The 24,194-nt window shown below is 40.8% G+C and overlaps 2 protein-coding genes and 1 non-coding gene across 5 annotated transcripts; 1 reads left to right on the forward strand and 2 right to left on the reverse strand.

Annotated features, from left to right (window-relative positions):
* Positions 1-55: 55 nt before the first annotated feature.
* On the reverse strand, positions 56-15,716 carry TCP1 (t-complex 1). Of its 2 annotated transcripts, none has more exons than XM_077813288.1 (12): positions 15,540-15,716; positions 12,575-12,660; positions 11,223-11,351; positions 10,502-10,599; positions 10,135-10,245; positions 8,739-8,920; positions 6,814-6,940; positions 3,709-3,884; positions 2,763-2,886; positions 1,266-1,458; positions 731-894; positions 56-374 (listed from the first exon to the last, which is right to left on the reverse strand). In XM_077813288.1, exons 1-12 carry the CDS (start codon positions 15,604-15,606, stop codon positions 158-160), a joined length of 1,674 nt encoding a protein of 557 aa, XP_077669414.1. In that variant the 5' UTR covers positions 15,607-15,716; the 3' UTR covers positions 56-157. The 2 variants fall into 2 exon arrangements, with proteins under 2 accessions (XP_077669414.1, XP_077669415.1); XM_077813289.1 differs by lacking the exon at positions 15,540-15,716 and adding an exon at positions 14,926-15,235.
* On the reverse strand, positions 13,651-13,786 carry LOC144263349 (small nucleolar RNA SNORA29). Its single transcript, XR_013345812.1, has one exon. It is a non-coding gene; the product is annotated as a small nucleolar RNA SNORA29 (small nucleolar RNA).
* Positions 15,717-19,491: 3,775 nt separating the features above from the next.
* Positions 19,492-23,671, forward strand: MRPL18 (mitochondrial ribosomal protein L18). Of its 2 annotated transcripts, none has more exons than XM_077813297.1 (4): positions 19,492-19,783; positions 21,154-21,337; positions 22,596-22,830; positions 23,160-23,671. In XM_077813297.1, the coding sequence occupies exons 1-4, from the start codon at positions 19,717-19,719 to the stop codon at positions 23,202-23,204; spliced, it is 531 nt and encodes a 176-aa protein (XP_077669423.1). In that variant the 5' UTR covers positions 19,492-19,716; the 3' UTR covers positions 23,205-23,671. The 2 variants fall into 2 exon arrangements, with proteins under 2 accessions (XP_077669423.1, XP_077669422.1); XM_077813296.1 differs by having other exon boundaries at positions 19,519-19,783; positions 23,180-23,671.
* The last annotated feature ends 523 nt before the right edge of the window (positions 23,672-24,194 follow it).

A 24,194-nucleotide genomic window follows, 5' to 3' on the forward strand; every position in this document is an offset into this window, starting at 1 on the left:
ACCTCTCAGCCCTGGACTTACTGTGGTGAATAAAGAACACAAACTTGACAGCAAGTTCTCTTGTAACTATCCCCATTTTATTAACATACACTCTAGGTACAATACTGGGAAGAAGTGTAAGATGAACAATTAAACAGTAACATAAATAAAAGCCAGACTAATTCTCAAGTGCTCCAGAACGAACAGCATCTTCGTAACACCCGCCTCTATCATCTTTGCTTTCAGGATGCAACTTAATAAGATCATCAATTCGTAGAATAGTAATTGCAGCTTCTGTTGCAAATTTCAAGCTCTTTACTTTGACTACAGTAGGCTCAAACACACCAGCTTGTTTGTTATCACGAGGTTTCCCATTGATTAAATCAAGACCAATCCTGCAAACAAGAAATTGATTAGACAAGTCTAATTTGTTGGCTAGCACATAGGTGCTAGGCACTATGGTAATACACATAATTTGGCTGAAGTTAGAACATAAACTTCTGAGGATTACCAGTATGCTTATCTGAAGGAAAATAAAAAAAGTTTCCCAGAGAAGTTCAGAGTTCCTAAATTATGATCAAGAGGAGCAGCTAAAGTACACAACAGGAGAAAAACAGAAATGCAGAGAAAAGTAAATTTACACTATATTTTGTAACAGAACTTCTCCACAAGCAGTCAATATTTACAAAACTCCTAAGACAGCCCTGCATTTAAATGTAACCCCCTTTCACTTCTATTAATGGATACTTGCCATTTCAGATTTTTGCGTTCTGGGTTCACTTGAGCTTCATTGTGAAATGCTCTCAGCTTTGCAACAAGATCTGTGGCATCCTGGGCAGCATTTACTGCTAAGGTATTTGGAATAATTAAGAGAGACCGTGCAAATTCTGCAATAGCAAGCTGTTCACGTGATCCCTAAATGAGAGGGAGGAAGAGTTATTTACTTTGAAACCCATCAAGCCAATTCATGCAATACAAGAGGAAAAATGTAGCCATAATTTTAGACTGCCACAGGCAGGTAGACACTTACAATCTATATTGATTATGAACAATACAAGGGGAAAACAGATGTAGGGAGAGGAAGAACTGTTCTGTTCCCAGCTCAAGGTTATTTCTTAATTGTTTTTAAATCTGAAGTTAATATTTTGGTGTATTAAAACAGATGCTCCCAAGATCTGGCAGAACAAAGCTCAAAGCACTTAAAAGCCAAGTTCTGCATTATAACCACCACAGCAAGAAGTTTTAGTGTTATGCAATGAAACACTTATTTTGTGAACTGCACTTACCATGCTGGTTGCATAATTTTCAAGATATATTGAAAGTGCTGCCTCTACAGCACCACCACCTGGTACCACAGACTTGGACTCCAATACTCTTTTAACTACACAAAGAGCATCGTGTAAGGATCTCTCCATTTCATCACACATGAAGTCATTGGCTCCTCGTAAAATAATTGATGCAGAAGTACGAGCCTTGGTACTGTCCAAAAAAATGAGGAAAAGTCAGTTAACTTCACGCCGATCGGAAAAACTCCTCTGGAGAAAGAGCTTTGGTACTTTACCATCTCATTGCTACAGCTAGGTTCCTCAAACATTTAATGTAGGATCTTACTCCTAAAGGGGTTATATTATCTCTTGTGACATCTGTGGGTAACCCTTCAGTTCACACTAACCCCTCTCAGACAATCCCAGATATTCTATGCTGGCTAATGCATTTTGATTTGCTCACCCTATCAGAAAATTCTTTACCCCTCAGCAAGAAAGGCAAGGCATTTCCACACAATGGGAGTGAGATAAAAATTACCATTAATGGAAACGTATCCATTTTAAACACACATTTATTGCCACTAGAGATTTTAGATAGCACGTTTGTTTTTTTCCAGCCTCTCAATTCCTCTGCTAGATTCCCCTCAGTACCATTGCTGGATTTCTTTATTCAACGTACAAACTTAGTGCCTGTAACTGCCATCAGTACAGCAACAGGTAGTCAGGCAGTTGCAGAAGGTGATATGGTTAGAGGTATCAACTCAACATCTTGGAGAATGTCTTTTAGTCTCATGAAACTGAAACCAGGGGATCACACCAGAAAACATGGGAAACCGATTAAGTGTGTCGTCATGTTTTATGATGAGGCAGATCAAGGCACAAACAAGTTTGCATTCATATCATCACCATGGCATACCAAAATCATAAAAGAGAAAAGGAAAAATGCACTGAGTTAAGAATTGCTGTTCTTGATAGTCACGTGACAATTTAATATGAATTCCTGCCATTAAATGGGTTTAAATCAGCACCAAAAGGTTATACAGAGCTAGTTTTAATCAAACTTCAGTATACAGCATTTTCAAATCTAGGTAGTGTCACAGAAGACATAACCACACCTCTGTCACTATAATCACTAGTGAAGCTGATCATCATACAGTTACACTGTTCCGATTGGATTTTCTCTATACTTTCACACATCAGTGTTTAGAAAAGTAATTTCTATAGTTATAGATAAGCTATTTAACAAAGACATTCTTTATGTCAACTACACAACAACAGGACAGGCTTATAGCTTGTAACTGGTATGATTGAGAAGGATGTCTGGCCCTAGCAATAATGGTGAAACATTGGTTGTTTCATCACAAATTTACAATGGCCTTACTATACTCTATCCCACGCGTATAACTGCTCATAGCATTGAGATTACATAGCAGTAAATAAATGGGAAGTTTATCTAAAGATTTAGCAAAACATGTTTCCAAGGCATCATGAACTCTAGAACCCTAGAAAAGTCCTTACTTTTTTATTAAAATCAGTTCATCATCACAAATTCTCTCTTGCACCACCTCTTCTGCCTGTCCCAGCATTGATGCCTCAAAGCTTTCTTCACCTTCCAGATTAGCCAGAGTGGAACAAATGATTGCTTTAAAATAAAAACAAAATTGTGAAATCAGTGTGGACAACACCAACTCATTGTTATTTATCAAACTCACAGAACAAATGGTTTTAGGTTTACAGGGCAAACAGAATGGTAGTATTCATCAGTATTCCTTAACATAAATGCAAGATTGAACATTTCTATTTCCCTGCAGTGCTGGCTGGATTAAGTAGTCCTATAGGCCCTACCTTACTTTTAAATCCGTTTCTGTATTTTATAGTCCCCCTTAGTCTCTCTGGGTTCATTTTTACTTGATCTTTACAGCACCTATTCTGTATTAATTGAAGTTTTCACATTGCTGCTAAAAACAAATTACACACTGTTCTGCACGGTTCTAAGAAGACTTGAACTATCAAAATCTCTTTTAGATGATCTTTATAAAAAGCATTTTGGGATTGAATAATTTTATACTATAGACTCTGAATTTAAAAAAAATTTCAATTACTACAGGAAGTTGGAGATTATTTTATCTAGAAATGGGGATTATGGAAGTCTGGTTAATCTATAGTCTGGTTGTGTGCCCTGGCATAACAGAGCCTTCCCTGTGTCAGTGAACATCTCCCCTCACTGTACATTTTCTGCAGTCACAATTTTTCAGTGGCTCCTCTTTACTTAGTGAGGTGCTCCCTGTCAGGGCATTGTAGCATCTGAATGTTTTCTATTCCAAGCATACTTCCTTATCACTCTATATGTGGATCAGCCCAATAATACTCAGGGAACTGACCAACTACTGCTTCATAACAGCTTTGGAAACACTATATAGAACTAAAAACGTATACTACGACCAAAATCACAATATATACATACCTCCTGCTGCTTTAGCAATGCGTTTAAGGTCCTTTTTTAAAACTCTGCGTACTGCCATAGCACCAGCATCCACAAAATATTTCAGACACATATCATCAATGCTACCAGTGGTTAGAACAACGTTGGCACCTGTGGCCAGAATCTTCTGAATCCTCTCTTTAGTGATATCGGACTCTCTGCAAAAAAGATAATGGGCACGTGTTTACTTATAACCAAAAATTATAAAAGTGGGATTAAAAATCATCAACCGAATGGCTAAACCATACACAAACATCTGAATAATTACCAACAGTGCAAAGCTAAGATCTCCAGGGAGAAAAGGAACCATCACATGAATATATGTCAGGGTGGATAAAAAAAATTAAAAAAATTTAAATACAAAAAATATTTCTATTTTTTAAAAATAAGCCTATTTGAAATGAGATTTGAAATTACAATAATCTACGTTAAGACCTACATTTACTATAATTTAAATTAAATAAAAAGTATTAAGGAATGTTGCTGCCTAAGTTTCAAAGAAAGTCTAACCACTGAACTCGTGGAAAACACTGGCTACACACTAGAGTTTGAAGTGCTGAATGAGTTTTTGACAGCAGTAACCCCTTCCATAGACTCAGAGAGAATATTTTATTCATTTCAGTTTTTTCAATAACTAGTACATTAAAAGGTTAAGAAAATGATTGGAAGTTGAAAAAGCATGAAGTCTTGTTTCCTCTCACAATCTAGGAATAAAAACTGTGTTCAAGAGGATGAGATCTACTCATTCTAAAATACCAACGGACTTGGTGGGCAGAAATAATCAATTCATTAACTTCCTTTGTTTAATAAATCAGTTTTAAATTCAAAACATGTTTTGATCTTTTTTTTATGAATAAAAGACTTTACAATTCTGTTTGTGCATTTTAATTGAATTTCAGTTTCCATCCAAATGCACCGACACAAATTACAAGTAAAAATAAAGTCTTAAATGCATCATGCACCATTTTCTGATATATTAAAATTAAAAAATTAAGAATCTGAATTAATGTAGGTGTAAGATAGATAACTGCTTAGGCATAGACTCAGTGTACCCACCTGGTTAGCAAAAATTGCTAAACACAGTGTACAGGCTATATTCTAATAGCCACCAACCAATAAGAATCAAATCTTTCTTTAGGAAAATAAAAAGTACAAACATAAAACAATGTAAATCAATTATTTAAATCAAGGTTTTCTGCTTGCTGATATAAATCAATCCAATCTTTGGTTCTAAGTAACGTAACTTTTTTGCTTCATAATTCAATTAGGGCTGTCAATCACAGTTAACTCGCGATTAACTCAAAAAATAAATCAGGATTAATCGCACTTGTAACAATAGAATACCAATTGAAACTTATTAAACATTTTTGGATGTTTGTCTATATTTTCAATATTGATTTCAATTACAACACAGAATACAGAGTGCACAGTGCTCACTTTATATTATTTTTGTTTACATATATATGCACTGTAAAAAAGATAAACAAAAGACAGTATTTTTCAATTCACCTCATACAAGTTCTGAAGTGCAATCTCTTTATTGTGAAAGTAACTTACAAATGCAGATTTTTTTGGTCACATAACTGCACTCAAAAACAAAAAACCTGTAAAATTTCAGAGCCTACAAGTCACTCAGTCCTACTTCTTATTCTGCCAATTGTTAAGACAAACAAGTTTGTTTACATTGATGGGCGATACTGCTGCCTGCTTCTTGTTTACAATGTCACCTGAAAGTGAGAACAGGCATTCACATGGCACTTTCGTAGCCAGCGTTGCAAGGTATTTACATGCCAGATATGCTAAACATTCGTATGCCCCTTCCATGCTTCGGCCACCATTCCACAGGACATGCTTCCATGCTGATGATGTTCATTTAAAAAAAATGCATCAATTAAATCTGTGGCTGTACTCCTTGGGGGAGAATTGTATGTCTCCTCCTCTGTTTTACCGACATTCTGCATATATCTCATGTTATAGCAGTCTTGGATGATGACCCAGCACATGTTTGTTTCAAGAACACTTTTCACAGAGATTTGACAAAACGCCAAGAAGGTACCAATGTGAGATTTCTAAAAATAGCTACAGCACTCAACCCAAGGTTTAAGAATCTGAAGTGCCTTCCAAAATCTGAGAGGGACGAGGTGTGGAGCATGCTTTCAGAAGTCTTAGAAGAGCAACACTCTGATGCGGAAACTACAGAACCCAAACCACCAAAGAAGAAAATCAACCTTCTGCTAGTGGCATCTGACTCAGATGATGAAAATGAACGTGCATCAGTCTGCACTGCTTTGGATCATTATCAAGCAGAATCCATCATCAGCATGGAAGCATGTCCTCTGGAATGGTGATTGAAGCTTGAAGGGACATATGAATCTTTAGCACATCTGGCACGTAAATATCTTGCAATGCCAGCTACAACAGTGCCACGCAAATGCCTGTTCTCACTTTCAGGTGACATTCTAAACAAGAAGCTGGCAGCATTATCTCCTGCAAATTGTAACCAACCTTGTTTGTCCGAGAGATTGGCTGACCAAGAAGTAGGACTGAGTGGACTTGTAGGCTCTAAAGTTTTACATTGTTTTGTTTTTGAATATAGTTTTTTTGGTACACAATTCTACATTTGTAAGTTCAACATTCATGATAAAGAGATTGCACTACAGTACTTGTATGAGGTGAATTGAAAAATATGTTTTTTTACAGTGCAAATATTTGTAATAAAAATACAAAGTGAGCACTGTACACTTTGTATTCTGTGTTGTAATTGAAATTAATATATTTGAAAATGTAGTAAACATCCAAAATATTTAAAATAAATGGTATTCTATTGCTTAACAGCGCGATTAATCACGATTAATTTTTTTAATTGCTTGACAGCCCTAAATTCAATATAATTATACAGTTCAACTGAATACAGATTATCCAAATACATTTTAATCAATAGTTATGATCAATGTTTTCCACCAGTATTTTATATTAAGATGTGTTACTTACCTCTGTAGTTAATTTTGTTGTCTATTACACTCTTCAGAATACCCAGAAACCCAGTACATAATTAAAAATACCAAAATTAGTTTGAAAATGTGCTACCTCTGTCTAATCTGGTCCAGTTTCTCCGGATCTGTGATCACCACCTGAACACCAAGCTTCATTTTTGTTTTCTGCAGACTGAAGTCAAGACACGCAATCTTTGCATTAACTATCCTCTTGGTCATACCTATATAAAAATGGTATTTTATTCAATGTTGTTACAAGTAAGTTTTAATTAAAAATGCTTAATAAAGCAAAAATAGTTGTGGTGTATTTTACTTTTTAGATTTCTAATACACACACAATTACCCATCTAAGGCTACTTTTTTTCCTGCAACTCTTTTCACAAACACACTTGGAAAAATGTTATGACAAGAACAACGAAAAGGTAGTGAGACATTCTTCAATATGCAGACATAACCTTAGCTGCTTTCTTAATTTACCGCTTCATACGAAGACACAGAGGAGCACCTTTCCATGACTCCTTGCTTGCCAGTTTGTGACATTGGTGAGCTAGAAGTTCAAGATGTATTAGTACCACAGGTAATGAAACTGACCCTTTGGTATCCAGTGTAATCACTATGTAAATCTACAGAGAACTCGGATATATTTAGCAGGGACCTAGTACATTCCCAGTAAGGGATAATAAGAACATGTTGATTTTAACAGAGCTGAACATATCAAAATACAGTAATCTATTTCCTTGCTTTTACACTGTCCACCTTTGAGGCCTTGCACTGCAGTCAACAATCCTCAGGCCAAGGAGGGCTGGATGGAACTCCTTTGGGTGACATTTATTGTTGCTCACTTATTTGCTAGATAAGCTGAGCAATACAATGAACCTCCCCTCCACTACCAAATGAACAGCAGCCTGTGCTGCATTCCAGATTGTGTCATTTAAATGCACGTTCCTTTAACACTGACAACTGAAGCCTCATGAGTTTTACCTGCCGGTGTGGTTTCTTGACACCTGCAGAGTGCTGCACAGTAACTGATGTAATAAACGAGACATTCCTGTCAAAGACTGCACAATTTAGACTTCAAAAATAAGCTTTTAAAACCTTATGGGCAATAGAAATAGTTCCCTGAGTCTCTCTTAAACTGCAAGTTTTTAAACAGTCTACTGCGATGTATACATTCCAAACATAAGTATTGTACGTACCTGATAACCTGAGATCTATCAGGCATTGATTAAGCACCAGATAAGCGACTGGCTTATTTCCATCATTCAAGTGCAAGAAAGTGACAGTGAACAGACTAAACAATTAAAAATCTATATGATCGTAGATCTCATTTAAAAAACCCTTATTGAGACAAGATTTCAAAGCCAAATATTGACTTCAGACATGAATGCAAGTTTCACTGAAGTCCTTAATAGCTGCCCATGAGTTTGTAGGGAGAATTTGGACCTATGCGTCTGCTATTTTTCTAGAGATGGGTAGTTAGAAACTAGTACATTATTTATTGGATTTAAATTGCTAGAGTAATTTTACAAAGTTTCAGAAAAACACAACCTTCAACTGGGGAACCAGGACAGTGTTTCAATGACACAAATATTTAACATGTAATTGTAAGACCATGTAAAATGGGAATCATCATCCACATGATGTCACAACTGAAGTACAATGTAGCATAGTAAAGCAACCACCATAATTTTTCTTTTTGGGTTTTATACAGTGGTGCCTCACTGCAATACCTGAGTTCCTTTCAGAACATCAACAGCAGCAAAGCCTGTGGACTTCACGGAGTCTGTGACTTCTCACTTTTGGGGCAAAAAACCTCCTGCTTAGTGTAGGGTTTGGTTTTATTTAAGAATGTTTTCATTTACTTTGTTGTTTCAAGGGTTGTTTTTAATTTTTCTGAACGAACAATAGCTTATTAGCCAATTCTTCACATCACTAGAAACATCCACATAAGAGCATATTCATAAACAAACTTCAGTCATTCTGCTCACTGAAGGCTTATAAAACAAAATCTGAGCTTACCTTGTGAGCCCACCACACAGTTCAGTGCATAGCCGTTTACAAGAATACTCTCTTTCTGGCTACGGCCATGTGCCTTCAAAACGTTAATGGAACTGATTGGATATTTGGCTTGACCCTTTTGATCTGTGAATTTAACTGCAAGCACAGCATCCACCACCATGTTGGCAAAGAAGTCACCATCACTAAAATACTGTTAAGGCTAAAATGAGCTAAACAGAGACAACTAGCATAATATAAATTCATTTTAATCCTAAAAACAGCATTTATAGGCTGCTTTATATTAACATGCCTTTAAAATAATCCTTGAAGCACCTATGAGGTAAAATAATTATTAATCTCATTTTACAGATAGAAGGAACTAGGACAGAGTTTAAATGTTTTGTCCAAATATCAAATTATTTCATGTTTTCACAATCACAACATTTTGCTACTGTTTACACAAGTACGTGCACACACACAGCCTATTTTTGCCCACTTTATCCCAGTCACATCAGAATCCTGAATTAGTGAACAGTTTTTCAAAGGAAACAAATGGATGCCATAAACAAGTAACGATCACTGAACTACAGTGGGAAGACAGATTGCAAGAAGGAATGTTGCCCGGAATAATGGAGACACTCTTGGGATTAGTGTGGCTGATCGTCTGCTTGGATGCTTTTAATTTTTTTCCTCCATCTAATGCAAAATATAAGTTATATGTTGGCTAGGGTGGAATGTGAACTGAGTCAGAGTGGGTTCCACAGGGGCAAAACACCTGGGCAGCCCCAGGAAGGAGAAAAGGGTTATGTAGTAAGTGGCAGAAAGAGCATTTTTTTAGCCATTATACTAAAAAAAGAACAGGCAAACTAACCAGAGTATTGTTTTTAAAGAAACATAAAAGATTGGTAAAAACAAGAAAAAATATAGGCAAGGGGCACAGCACACCATTGTGTTTTCTACAACTATTAGGGGGATCAAGACAGCTGTTTAGATTAGAACAGCTCCTTCAAGCCTCTGGGTATGGCAGCTTCTGTCAGAGAAAACAGCTACAATTTCAGCATCTAAGGGGGTGGTCAATTGTAGCTTGTGTTTAAGGATTAAGGGTTTAAACAAAATGTGATACCAAAAGAGGAAAATGGTTTGTAAGTGTGAGATTTAAAAACTTGTTGCAATTGTTCTTTAAAGGAGCAGGGTTTGGTTTAGTAAACCAGAATACACCTTTTATGCCAAGTTGATACCAAGAACAAGTTTTCACAATGGAGTTATAACTCTTAAAAGAGGGGTTTAGAATGAAAAAGGATAAGAACTAAGAACTGCTGCCATGGGCTTTACAGTGGATACTCAAGCTCTCCACAATAATATCCCTTATTTTTGTAAAATTAAGATTCCAATTTATTATTACCAAGTCAAAGGATACATTCCTATGATTTTGGAGGACATTGATGTTTTAGCTGAATTAATAAGACACTCCCGGCCAAGTTCATCTGTGTTAATAATAAGATTTTCATTGATGTAGCGAACTGCCTCCCTGTTGAATAAAAACCAACATTTCAAGAACAATTTCTCTCTATTCCTTGTAAGGAACATTTCCTACTGTGGGGACATGCAGACTAAATGCAGAGTTAGAACCAAGTTGACAAACCACCACAAGTCTTCTCAAGAAAAATATCCTGTATTGTCGGCGATAATGAATACAGGATTAAGGTAAAACAAGTGTGCACTGGATGTAATGAAACACAAGAGTTGCAAAATAATCTATTTCAGCAGAAATATTTGCATCTTACTTGCAAGCAAGACGATAGCCACCAATAACAGAGGTGGGATGAATTTTCTGCTTGACCAATTCATCTGCATTTTTTAGAAGTTCAGCAGCAATAATTACCTGTTTGAAAAGAGGAAAAAGAGTCACTGAGAAAATGGGCAAGTCTTAATATAAGCAGTAGCTCTTGCTCCAACGAACAAATAAGTGACAAATATGAAAAGTTTCCCATCATTTAGATTAATTAACGAGCAAAACAATTCTAATTCTAACTTTCCATTTCACTAGTTAACTCTGAACTGATTTTGGGGCTCTACTGATATGAGTTGTCTGGAATCAGCTGATTCTAGTCCACCCATCAGTCCACCTACGTTTTAATTTTTTCTCAGGGGTTGAGAATTAAGAACTTCTTCAACCCACAAGCTACTCTCAAATATAACTTCAGGAAGGGAAGGAATGATCATTCTCAAATCGCAGGCACTAAGTAAAGAATAACCCTCTTCCAGAATGCAAGCATGCATAGAGATGCTAGTTTTTATACAGTGGTCTCCCTCATTACTCCGGTTCCAGGAACTGTTTCAAAGCAATTTTCATAGTTTGCACTGGGCAGATGCATTTGAAATCTGTCGTCACACGATGAAATGGTCCAGATTTAATCCCTACAGTGCCAGCATTTATAATGATATGCCAAAAGCTACATTTGTTAATGACTTTCAACACGTCTGCCTGTAAAACTTTCTACATACCACTGAGGTGGTCCCATCTCCAACTTCTTTGTCTTGCAGTTCTGCCAGCTCACACAGAACTTTTGCAGCAGGATGTTCTACCTCCAGCAGCTTCAGAATGGTTGCACCATCATTAGTAATGGTCACATCCTAGTTTTCAAAAAACAGCAAATAAAAGATTGATATTCATGCTAATTTATTTTTAAACTTTATGAAACTGTAATATGAGAAGACATTTTAATGAGAATAGTGGGGAAGAATTATGCTTCGTGTAACATTGTTTACATTGACCATTTACCTTAAGAGTTTACTTTGTCTTTTTAAGTCAACTCTTCAATACTATATCTATACACATGTAACTACACACAACTAATCCCAATGAACCATGTGTTGCGGGACGGGAACCTTGGTGCACAAGAATTTGCATGAGCTTTCAGATGGTAGAATTCTTCATGTTGTATAAATAAGAACTAAGGAAGATTTCTTAAATGTAGCTTGAATATCTTTGTCTATTTTTAATAAAGCATTTTAAATACAGTTACTTACAAATCTCAGTTTAGGATCATGTGCAATATTACGACCTTTTAACAACTACACAGTTACCACTCAATGACATAATACTATCTCACTTTGGCTTTCAGGATAGCACAGCAGAAAGACAGAAATCAGATTCTCACCTGGTCTAAATATTTGAAAATGAGATGTGATTCTATCTTATTAGAAACATTAGCCAAGCAAATTATGTACAACAGCACCTAATTCTAATAAGTGTAAAACAATTTAAAGACAACAACATGCATGTCAACAGCCACAAAAATAAGTTTAGAATAGAACACAGAATGAATAAATCAAAACAATGTTAGTACAAGTATCCATGTGAGAAAAAAACGTTTATTGAAATTCAAACGTACTTGCATATGAGCAAGTGTTAATTGTGTTATAAAATAAGGGAGCACATCATGGAGGAAGTAACAGTTAACTATAGTTTACAATTAAGGCTGTCTTCAAAAAAATAAAGACAAATAGAGATTTAAATATTTAAAAAGTTAACTGTTTAAACAATTACAATTATACTGCTTAACAAGTTACCTGATTAAAGGGAGACGGGCTGGGGGTTAACGGTTAAGGGTGGGTTAACAGTAAGACTAATGCTTACCGTTTAATATTTTACATCCCTAATGACAAAATGGAAAGAGAGGTCAAACTACCAAATGTATATTAGAGCCATGGTGCACATTTTAGATGGAAACACTTTACAAAAACAGACATGCCTTCAGCTGAAACAGAACAGGTGCCAGCTCTAATTTACAGTGTAAATTTGTTACTATGCAAGCCCTTTTCTTAAAAGTCAAATGAAAGACGTGCTTACTTACACCAATATCATCCACTAACATTTTATCCAAACCAACTGGACCAAGAGAACTCTTCACAATGTTAGCAATAGAAGCTGCAGCCATAACTGTATAAATCAAGCAAAATAAAAATCAATAATTCTTTCTTCGCAAATATCTATTTTAAGAGCAGTATATTTTTGTGTCAGCAGATTCTCAATTTCAGCAACCTGAAATAAAATGACTCCTTATTTAGACTCCAATCCTGCAAAAAATTTGCCAATCTGACCAGGAAAATGGGGAAAAAGGGTGGTTGTGTAAGGGTCCATGACGATACTTGATTGCAAGATCGGGATCTTGGATACCAAGAAATAGTGATGTCATGACTGGAATCTATGTATGGTGGCCAATCTAGAACTACTTTTAACAACCCAAAGGTGTAAGTAGATCAGAAAGTTTAGTTAGACGCGATCAGGTTTATTTCTGTTTATTTTTTCATGCTTGAGGATCTCCTCTGTGCTAACCCCAGATGCTTTTGTTTGCTTGTAACATTTAAGCTGAACCCCCAAGAAAGCTATTTTATTTTGGGTGCTTAATTTTGAGAATTGCTCTTAAAATCTAGCAAAAGCCTAAGTTCCAAATGTATTTTGTCCTTTTTGTTTTTAATAAAATTTACTTTTTTTAAGAACAGGGTTGGATTACTGGTCTCCTAAGAGGTTTGTGCATGTTGTTTGATTAGCTGGTAGCCACAGCTAGTGTCCTTTGTTCCTTTCTCAGCTCTTCCCCGGAGCAGGGAGGGGAAGGGCTTGAGGGTACCCCACAGGGAGGGATTCCCAAGTGCTCCTTCCTGGGTTAAAAGGGTGGTTTTTTTGCATTTGGGTGATGGCAGCATTTACCACGCCAAGGTCAGAGAGAAGCTGTAACCTTATGAGTTTAATTCAAGCCTGGATTGGCAAGTATTAATTTTTAGAATCCTTATGGGCCCCCACTTTCTGCACTCGGAGTGACAGAGTGGGGATTCAGCCTTGAAGGATGTTGTTTTGGATACTGAAATAGTAAAAAACTTTCTAAGTTAAAGAAATAAATTATGCACTTTGGTTTGTCATTCAGAATCTTTTCATTCTGTGTTCTGCCATTTCATATAGGAAAAAGATATCGTCAATCTTCTCCTTCAGACTTTGGCAGGGTTTTCTCTATCCCATAAGCATAGCCTACTCAATCTGTAAATTGAAGGAGTGGTAGTCAAATGGGAAGGGTCCAGTTTAAATCTGATCTTTCCTTTAAAGCTTTAAATGTACCAGACTTGCTCATTTTTTTCTTTCCAGAGATCAGCCCTTCGTAAAAAAAACATTTACCTATTTCCCAAATTTGCCCTTAATATCAGAGGCTTCCTTAGCCATAGGCTAAATAGGCAGCCACGTACCTCATCCCATTTAAAGACACTGCGAAAAAACTACTGAAACTACAGACTTTACTAAGATATGTACCACTTTTCCACATGATGTTTCTACCCATACAGCATCCACTCCAAAAACAGCTGGTTTCTGCTCATTGTGCAGGGCTCCTGTAATAACTTATCTGAAGCACTGAGACAGATGGCACAAAAAACCCTTTTGAGGACTAAAAGGTAACTCTGCAAATTCCAGACTCACCAACATTGCAAAGAGATAATTACGGCTGTGGCAAAGGCAGGCTGATGAGCTAGTGAAGTACTAGTTAGCTACATCTAAGCCTCTCTTTGTCACTTACCATGCTTGATTCTATCCCAAAGGAGCCAATGCCCAGATTCTCAAAGGTATGGTAGTGAGACACCCCTCTCCCCCAAAAAAACCTTTGAAGGCCTCAGACCAAAGCTTTATACCAAGATGTATTATTTTCACACAAAACTAGTCTATCTACCCCATTGTTTAATTAACGCATCTTGATTTTATACTAGCACTAAGGGCCACATCCTGGTATTTGCTTCTTAATTGTCAATAACCGGATGGAGTTAAGAAAATGTCTCAAAACTATTTTTGATCCTCAGATAGATTAAAACAGGATCTGTGCTACAGAGAATGAGAAACTCAGTCTTCATGCTCTTAATTTGCATATGCAGGAAGCTTTAATGTTTGAAAGTCATTCATAATCTATATTCAAAAACACCAATATTTTGTAGGAAACACACACAAGAATGGTCTCATGCGGGCAAAAACTTAAGAGTACCAATATCAAGTTTCACCCATGCGTAGCCTTAATCTCCAGTGTAACAAGGGCCACTTTTCATGAATTCCACCCAACCGGGAAGCAAAGGCCCGCCGAGGGAGAGGGGGGGTTTGATAAGACGGTCACTATTGTTCACAGGCACTTCAGACGCCACAGTGACAGTGTAAACATTCACGGCACACGATTACCGATTTCTTGGCCATTTCCCCATAGCGAGCCGCAGTCCTATCCCAGGACAGGACCCACGCGGGATAAATCACCCGCCGCTTCGCCCCAAGTCTCGCCTGCTGAAAGCGTGTCAAAAATGGCGGCCGGGGCCATTCACGTAACAACGAGCTCGGGTTTGCCTAGCGCCCCAAAGGGAAGCGGGCTAGGAACAGCAGCAAGACACGAGCGGCCCCGCGCCCGGCTGCTCGGTGCGAACGCGGGCGCCCCCGCGCCGCAACCACCCAGGGGCCGCCGCGGGGAAAGCGGCGCTACGTAACGGGCCCGTGGACTGCCGCGAGCTGCTTCTCGGCAACCACCGCCCCGGGCCGAGCTCTGAGCGCGCCACGGGGCGGGCGGGGCCGGCCGCGCCTCGCGCTCCCTCCCAACGGGCTCAGGCACGTAACGATGGGTTCACAGGGACTGAGGCCGCGCCCCGTCCCGCAGACACAAGCGGGCTTGAGAGCCGGGGCCTCGCCCCTCCCCGAGCCCGGGTTCCTCTACTACAGGACACCCCGCCCCCCTGCCGAGGCAGCACATGGCGGCGGCCGCTGAGGCAGGCGGCCAGGGCCCCGCTCCGCGCTCGGGCTGCCATTACCGTTCTGGCCGCGGATCGCCTCCCCGGAAATCCGCTCCCCAAACACAGCCAGCGACCCCATCTCCATCTTCCCCGCGCGCCGAAAGGAGAGACAGTGACACGCGCGCTGCTGCAGAAGAATGCGCCGGCGACGCCGCAAGGCTTGCTGGGAAACTGGCCCCTAACCGCGGTGCATGATGTGGAGAGGGCAGGGCAGAGAAAGGAACGGCGCTGACTCACGATGACGTTAAACACTTCTGTCCAATCCAGCAGCCCGTTGCAATGCGGCCCAGAAGGTGCCTAGATTGAAGGTGGTGATTGGATTCTGGGGTTAGCAACGCCTCTGCTCTCTGAATTTCCCCCTGAGTCACGTTGCATGTTGGGAAAGGGGGCGGGGCTAGGAGCATTGGTTTTTTTCTCCTTCCAGGAGGTTGCAGGGCTGGCCTAGGAATTCCCAGCGCGGGGAGCGTCGCCTCAGAGGGGCGAAGCCGCTGCCGAGACGGCCCCTGCCCCGGCACGGCGCGAGCGAGCGAGCTTCAGCGCCTGTCTCTGGGCGGGGCCCAGCGCACCTCCACCCTGCTACGACACACACACACACGGGGCCGGCCCAGCAGGGCGCAGCCCCCGGGGGTTAGTGCTGAGTGCTCCGAGCTCCCAGTCCTGCGTGTTCCATTGGGCTTCGCCCGACGCCGAGGAAACAGGCCCGCAAACTAGCTCCGCGGCCTCCTGCAGCGGGTCCCGGACCGCGGGAACCCCACTTCCGCCCGGGCCGCGCCGACAGCCAGCCCGTCCCAGGCCGGAGTCGTCCCTCCAGTCCCCGCCCCTTCTCCAGCGCCGAGATCGCCGGAAACCGCAAATGTTCTCCCCAGGCTTGGGGGGGTTTAATTGCAGGAAGCTGCGGGGCGGCTTTAGTAGCCATAAACCTAGACGACGACGTCGTCTTGCATTTTGGTAGTAGGGCGTAGGGGTAATTCCCTAGAGCTTGGTGTGACCTTGGACTTGAGTAGAGCAGAGCCAGTATCTTCTTCAGAAGTAATCCAGTACAGTTTTCGCAGATTTTCAGTGTTTATAGTCTACATCCCCATGAGACTGTTTGTTTAGCTTGATAACTAATTGCAGAGTTAACCAAATGTACAGTGCTACCCAGCATTTCGGTCAACCTCAGAACACTGGTGTAACAGCTTTGGATTTCATCAGGGAAATATGATCTATTTTCCATGTTAGTGCAAAGTCTGGCCCCAAATCTCTTCTAGTTTGTGACCATCTACAAACCTAATGTGAGCAAAGGGCTTACCACCATTACCTTGTTTTTGTTGTCTATGAAATCAAGATCTTAGTAGTGACCATGGAAATATTTTAGGAATCGTTTGTGTTTGGGGAAAAACTAAAATTAAATCAGTATAGAACAGTGGTTTTCAACCTGTGGTACATGGATTCCTGGGGGTCTGCAGACTATATCTAAGATTTTAAAAAGGGTTTGCACCTCCGTCTGAAATTTTGAGGGGTCTGTAAATGGAAAAAAAAGTTAAAACCACTGGTGGACCAAAAAGAAGTGATAGGGTAGTTAACTCTTGGAGGGAAAATACAAGCTCCTTTAATTTTTATTTTATGTGAGTACTATTAAAAATAACAACAACAACAAGAGCCAGTTATCTCTGCTTAATCTAATCCCCTTTGAAATTCCTGAAAATGTTGGTGGAGTCACCTTGTCTTCCTTTTCTAATTTTGGCCTTAGTTGAGGTCTCACACACACAGAGCTGAGAAGGCATAATGTGCTTGGGTAAATCCCAGTTTGAATCAATCTGTTCTGAAATTTTATCTGATTGTAGACTTCAAAATAGCTTTTGATTCTATCAAAGGTCACATAGAATTTCTCATTGCCTAATTTTTAAATATAAAGTACTCAATCAAGAATAATGTTCTCTGTGGTGGAGCATCACTCCCTACTCTGTTCATCTACAGTAAGATTTTCTTGATCGGCACTATCATGCAGTCTTCCCCAAATATCTCTTATATATATTTTAGATATTCCATCTGCTAAGGTAATTTCTATCTCCGTTTTTAAAGATAGGATAAGAAGACTTAAATGCTAGCCTGTAAGGCTAATGCTTGTGGAGTGTATAGCTGTAAACAGATTTCATGAAAAATGAGAAATAAAGAATTAGTGACAAGTATATACAAATCTGACTTAAATTTTTTTAAATGTAAATTTAAAAAAATCAGATACAATTTTAAAGTTACTTTTAATTTCTATCTAACCAGCCTTTCAGCGAATTGACTCAATATGAGCCTCCTCCTAACTAGCAAGGAAGGGGAAATAAAAGACGCTCTTGATGACATCCCATCCTGTGCATAGATGGGATTCTTTAGTCTGCAGAAGAGAAGAATGAGGGGGGATTTGATAGCTGCTTTCAACTACCTGAAAGAGGGTTCCAAAGAGGATGGATCTAGACTGTTCTCAGTGGTTGCTGATGACAGAACAAGGAGTAATGGTCTCAAGTTGCAGTGAGGGAGGGTTAGGTTGGATATTAGGAAAAACTTTTTTACTAGGAGGGTGGTGAAACACTGGAATGCGTTACCTAGGAAGGTGGTGGAATCTCCTTCCTTAGAAGTTTTTAAGGTCAGGCTTGACAAAGCCCTGGCTGAGATGATTTAGTTGGGGATTGGTCCTGCTTTGAGCAGGGGGTTGGACTAGATGACCACCTGAGGTCCCTTCCAACCCTGATATTCTATAATTCTATGGTTCCTTACTGGAGAAATGGCAGGGATTCAGGAAATTTCACTTACTCCCCTTTTCCTAGAGCAATGGTCAACAACTGGTTGATCTCTGGCGGAAAAGCAGGGCTGTGGCTAAGGCAGGCTTCCTGCCAGCCCTGGCCCCACGCTGCTCCCAGAAGTGGCCAGTGTGGCCAGGGGGGTCTCCCTCCATGCACTGCTCCTGCCTAAAAGCACCGTCCCCGCAGCTCCCATTGGCCAGGAACAGGGAACTGTGGCCAATGGGAGCTGCTGGGGTGGTGCTTGCAAAGAGGGGCAGCATGCAGAGCCAGGTCTCTTCCAGGAGCTATGTGGTGCCAGGGTAGGTGGGGAGCCTGCCTTAGTAGCAGCCTCGCTGTGCCACGGACCAGGAGCTGCTTGATGTCAGTGCTTCCTGGCAGGAGGCCGCACCCCCAGCCCTGAGCCCCCTCCCAGAGCCAGCACCCCATACTCCTTCCTGCACCCCAGTCCTGTCATGGAACCAGCACCCCAAGCCTGCTCCTGCAGCCCAACACATTGTCCCAGCCTGGAGCCCCCTCCTGCACCCAAACTCCCTCCCAGAGCTTGCTCCCTTCACCCCCTCCTACACCCTAACCCCTTGCCCCAGGCTCAGCCCAGAGCCCACTCCCACACTGCAAACCTTTAAGCCCAGAGCCCACAGCCCCTCCTGAACCCCTGCCCCAACCTGGTGAAAGTGAGGGTGGGGGAGAACAAGTAACAGAGTGGGGGCAGTCTCGGAGGGAGTGGGATGATGTCTCAGGGTAGATCCTGGGTTGCGCTCAAATTGAAAACGGGATCTTGGGCGTAAAAAGGTCTGAGACCACTGATCCTATTGGGATTTACAAAAAGAACAGGAGTACTTGTGGCACCTTAGAGACTAACCAATTTATTTGAGCTTAAGCTTTCTGTAGCTCATGAAAGCTTATGCTCAAATAAATTGGTTAGTCTCTAAAGTGCCACAAGTACTCCTTTTCTTTTTGCAAATACAGACTAACATGGCTGCTATGCTGAAACCTATGGGGATTTAGTTTATTTCTGGCCCAGGTAATAAAGGTGTGATCCAGAGCAATACAAGGCAGGACTTTGTCCTTCACCATCTGCCTCCACGAACCTGAGCGGAGAGAATGCAAAGGCTAAAGCCGATCCCATGGCGGGAACGCTGTGCCGAGCAGGGGGGTTATTGGTTGCACAGCAAGGCACCTGCCTCGTAGGCCTCGGACCTGCTGTGCGCGGGAGCAGCCTGCGCCTCCCCGGCACTGACTGTCCCCTCTGTTAGCTCCGCCCCGCTGCGCGAGGGAGGCCGCCGTGGCGGCGCCTGGCCTGTGAGGGCGGAAGTTAGTTGTCTACTTCCGGAGTAGCCGAGCCGGTCGCTTCAGCAAAGATGGCGCGTCCTGGGCGGCCGTGAGCGCGGGGGACGTTTCACCGCGACTCCTGCCTGGTCGCGATGGCGCTGAGGACCTGGGGCCTGGTGTTGAGGGCCGCGGCCGGGAGACTCCAGGGAGCCGGAAAAGGTGATTTTTCCGCCGCTCCTCGCGATTGCCCTCATCCGCCCCTGGTTCCCCCGCGGTCCTCCGACCCGTGTCTTCACCCTGCCCGCGGGGGGCTGGCCATGGGCAGGCAGCGAAATAAAGTGTCGTCCGCACTCAACGCGCTAGTCCCGGTAACCCGCGCTGGGCCGCCAGACGGGCGGGAGGCTTCCCGGGGCGCCCCCTAGAGAGTGGGCGCGAGGCTTTTGTTCTTGGGACTGAGCTTCTTGCACTGCTCGTACCCCATGCTTAGTGAGCCTCCCAGCACGTTGGCAGGGAGGCTTTCACGGAAACGGGTGCTTTAGGAAGGGCTCTTGGTGGCAAGTTTTTCTCTGGGCCAGGGCGAGCCCAGTGCTCCAGGAAGGTATTGGGGGTACTCGGTTGCTGTAGATGTTGCCTTTGGTACCTAGGCATTTAGGGGAATGCAAGAATCACCATGCACAAACTAATTGTTCATCTAGTTACTGGTTGTGTTTCTGATGCTCTCCAGAACTAAGTGCCTCGGAAGAAGACGCAAGACACCCTGTAACTGGTCATAATAGTATAATTTGCCTACATGGCGAAGCTTTTCCTAGATTCTTACTGTGGTATCTGAATGCCAAGGTCTTTCCCATATATGGTTACTGAAGATGCCCGTGGCATATTTTTAGAAGAAGGAGTGTTAACACTGATAGTATTGACCTACCTAAATGCCTCTTGTATCCTTATTTGAATATTTGAACTTTTGGTTCCTGCCCAACATTGTTACACAGCTGTGCACTGTTAAACAGCTACTTCACCCCAGAGCGGCTTGAATATGAATGGATAATGGAGTGATCTGTGGACATAAACCTTACTGGACCCTTCAAAATGGAAGGCACTATTCATTATAAACAGTGATCAGCTTCTATTAGAAGTTTTTCTGCATCATGAAATTATCCAGAATTGAGCATTTGCAGTCTGCACATACAACTGTCCAGCTATAAGTCAGTATTGTAAATCAGGCTTCAGCTATGTTGACAGAGATGTATAGGATGTCTTTATTCAGTTAGGCAGTTTCCTGTGCAATTACTTATTTTCATTAAGAATAACTTTGTAATCCTGAGAGAATCTTTCTGTCATTTATGCATTTGGGTTACAAGCATAGGCACAGAAAAATTGTCAACTCACCTTTGCAGACCATAAGTGGAAATGTGGTATGCCTTCTGCATTCAACTTACAACTCCGCACACATTTGGTGGAAAAGTGTTCAATTCCACTAAGATTTTTACCCAAAATCTTCAGATCACTAGTTCTACATTTCAGGCTTTGTAGACTCAATCCATGTATTCTGTGTATATTCTAGTTCGTTCATTCTTTTACTGATTTCCCCCAAGGGCTTCGTTTCATATCTGCTGTAGCCAGCTTCAGAACCACTGAGGGTGAAGTAGACACGAAGGAAAATGAAGTTGTTGCCCCAGATTTCACCAACCGAAATCCTCGTAACTTGGAGCTGCTGGCACTAGCAAGAAAGGAACGGGGCTGGGAAACAACATGGCCCAAGAGAGAGTATTGGCATAGGTGAGTCAGAAATCTGTTAACAATAGTGCAGGCTTAACAAAATACGTCTAGAATGTAACCTTTAAGTTGTAACTCCCTCACTACAATATTTTTGTTTAGATTCAACTGAAGATTTCACTCCATTCAGAAAACAAGATACACCTTAAAGTGTGCTGAGCATCTGCCATCTGAAAATCGGGGCCCTTAAAGATGTTCAAGTTGGGCAACCAAAATCACTAATCACTCTTGAGACTACAGGCCACAGTGTTTTAGTGTACCAATAAACAGAAATAATAGCAAGTTAAAATTTTCTGCTGTTGATTCCAAATGAAATAAGAGTTGTAAATGAGCTTTTAATTCCAGGGAAATATCTTGTTTTCTGAATAGCCTGAAATCTTCAGTTGAATATAAATAAACATATTGTTGTGTGGGAATTATTGCTTTAAGGTTCCACTTATAAAAGTCAGTGGACAAAAAATACTTACAAATTAACTATTAATGAAAATAACAGTGAAAACAAAAAGAGAACTTGCAAACTTTTGAACAAGCAATAACTTTTGCAGCCTTAAAACATGTTTCAGAAGTTTTACTCAGGGTTCTAGTTACCTCTTCAGTGTCTTTTGCTTCTGTACTCTGGTATATCAAAAAAAAACCAAAACGTTCAGAATCCTGGCATCCGATACCTCCTCTAATAGTGTCACTTAAATGAAAATATTTAGATAACAATTACTTTTAAAAATCCATGAGTCAGCATTAAGGTTATTGCAGTGCTTTTCTTTCTACTTTATAAGTGAGCAACATAAAATTTATGATGTCCTTAACTATTTTCCTTGTTTTTAAAATTTAGAAATGATTCCATAGTCACATATATTGTAACTTATCAACTTTTACTTTTTTCCTAAAAGTTTTGCTTTCAGAGTTGTAAACAAATAATCGTAGAAATGTAGGGCTGGCCTCAAGAGGTTATCAAGTCCAGTCCCCTGTGCAGAGGCAGCACCAAGTAAACCTGAATTATCCCCGACAGGTGTTTGTCTAAACTGTTCTTAAAAACTGCCAATGATGGGAATTCCACAACCTCCTTTGGAAGCCTATTCTAGAGTTTAGCTATCCTTATAGTTTAAAAGCTTTTTCTCCTATCTAACATGCATCTCCCTTGCTGCATACTACTGAAGCTGTCTTTCTTTCAGTGTGACACAATCTTAAATAACAATCACAGAATAATGAATCATTTCACTATTTAGCTTTCATGTTCCATGATATTTATTTTTCCCTCATCCAGACTACGGCTTGAGCGGACACAGCACTATGTGGAGGCCTATGTTGAGCATTGCAGTGGGAATGTCGTTGTGTCAGCCTCCACCCGTGAGTGGGCCATAAAGAGACATCTGTACAGTCCCAAAGGAGTGGCGGCATGTGAAAATATTGGGCGTGTGGTGGCACAGCGCTGTCTGGAAGCAGGAATCAACTTTGTGACTTTTAAAGCTGTTATCCCGTGGGAATATCGCTGTGACTCGGTAAGCGTCCATCTCCTTGCACTGGATTTCTTTACACAAATTTTACTGCTCTTGAACGCTAAAGTGATCTTTGGGTGGCTCAAAGAATGTACCTTAACCAAGAAAGACTACACAATCCCCTCTTCTTTCAGCTCAGAGCCATGTGGACATCCTACCAGAGCACCTTATCTCTGACAAGCAACACCTTCTGCTATTGCAGTTCAGGGGGCTCCATGGCTTTGCATCTCAAAACTAATTTATAGGACCCCTATTATTCCAGTATAGCAGATTTAATTGGAGGTGGGATGATGGAGGGAATGAAAACTACTTTAAACCTTCATATTTTACAGCTGTTTCCCTTTAAAACCAGATCCAGCGATTCCAAAAAGCTGTGACAGATGGTGGTGTTGTCGTGGGTGAGCCTCGAAGAATCTATCAGTAAGATGAAGACTGTGGGCGAAATTTCTTATAACGGACTGTCAAACAACTGCTCTCATACAGGAGTGGGCAAAGAAGCAATTCCAGCCCAGAGCTGGGACAGTGTGGAACATAGCAATTTATTATACTAAATAAGTGATGCTGATTTTTTCTTTTTGTTGACTTCAACTCCAACTTGTTCAAAGATTTTATGGCCAGAAAAAAATCATTATGATGATCTAATCAGGCCACAATTTCACCCAGTAACTACTCCTTCAAGCCCATATCTTGCAGTTGAGCTAGATCAAGTCTAGATTTGTAGACATCCAGTCTTGATATAAACTTCAACTAATGGAGAATTTACCACATCTGTTGGTATATTTTTCAATGGTTAATTACAATCACTTTGTTTAAATAAAATTAAAAAAAAAAAAGTTGCACTTTATTTCTAATCTGAAGTTATGTAATTTCCAGCTGTTGGATGCCTTTAATCTAGCTGACATAGACCACTACTATTTGGAATCTTCTCCCCATGCAGATACCTATGAGAACTGACTTGACATATAAGCAAAATATATTGCACTTCCCCAAATCAGTCTTGTAGCCCTTTTTAATCCTTTCCAATTCAACATGCTTTTTGATGTGTGGACACTAGAAGTAGAAAACATGTAATGATTTCCCCAGTGCTATATACAGAAGTAATACCATTTCCCTATTTTATAGTACCTTGCTTATGCATCCAAGAATCACATTAGTCCTGTTAGCCACAGCATCCTACTGGGAGCTCATGTTCAGTTGGTTATCTGTCATGATCCCTGAATCTTTTCTACAGTCACTGGATCACAGTCCACCATGCTGCAGGTATGACCTGCATTTTTCTTTTTCCTAGATATGACCTTGCATTTGTCTTCATTAAAACACATGTTCAAATGAGCCCAGTTTACCAAGTGACCCAAGTTGCTCTGTGT

This window comes from Eretmochelys imbricata, chromosome 3 (genome assembly GCF_965152235.1).
Source record: "Eretmochelys imbricata isolate rEreImb1 chromosome 3, rEreImb1.hap1, whole genome shotgun sequence".
Taxonomy (NCBI): domain Eukaryota; kingdom Metazoa; phylum Chordata; order Testudines; family Cheloniidae; genus Eretmochelys; species Eretmochelys imbricata.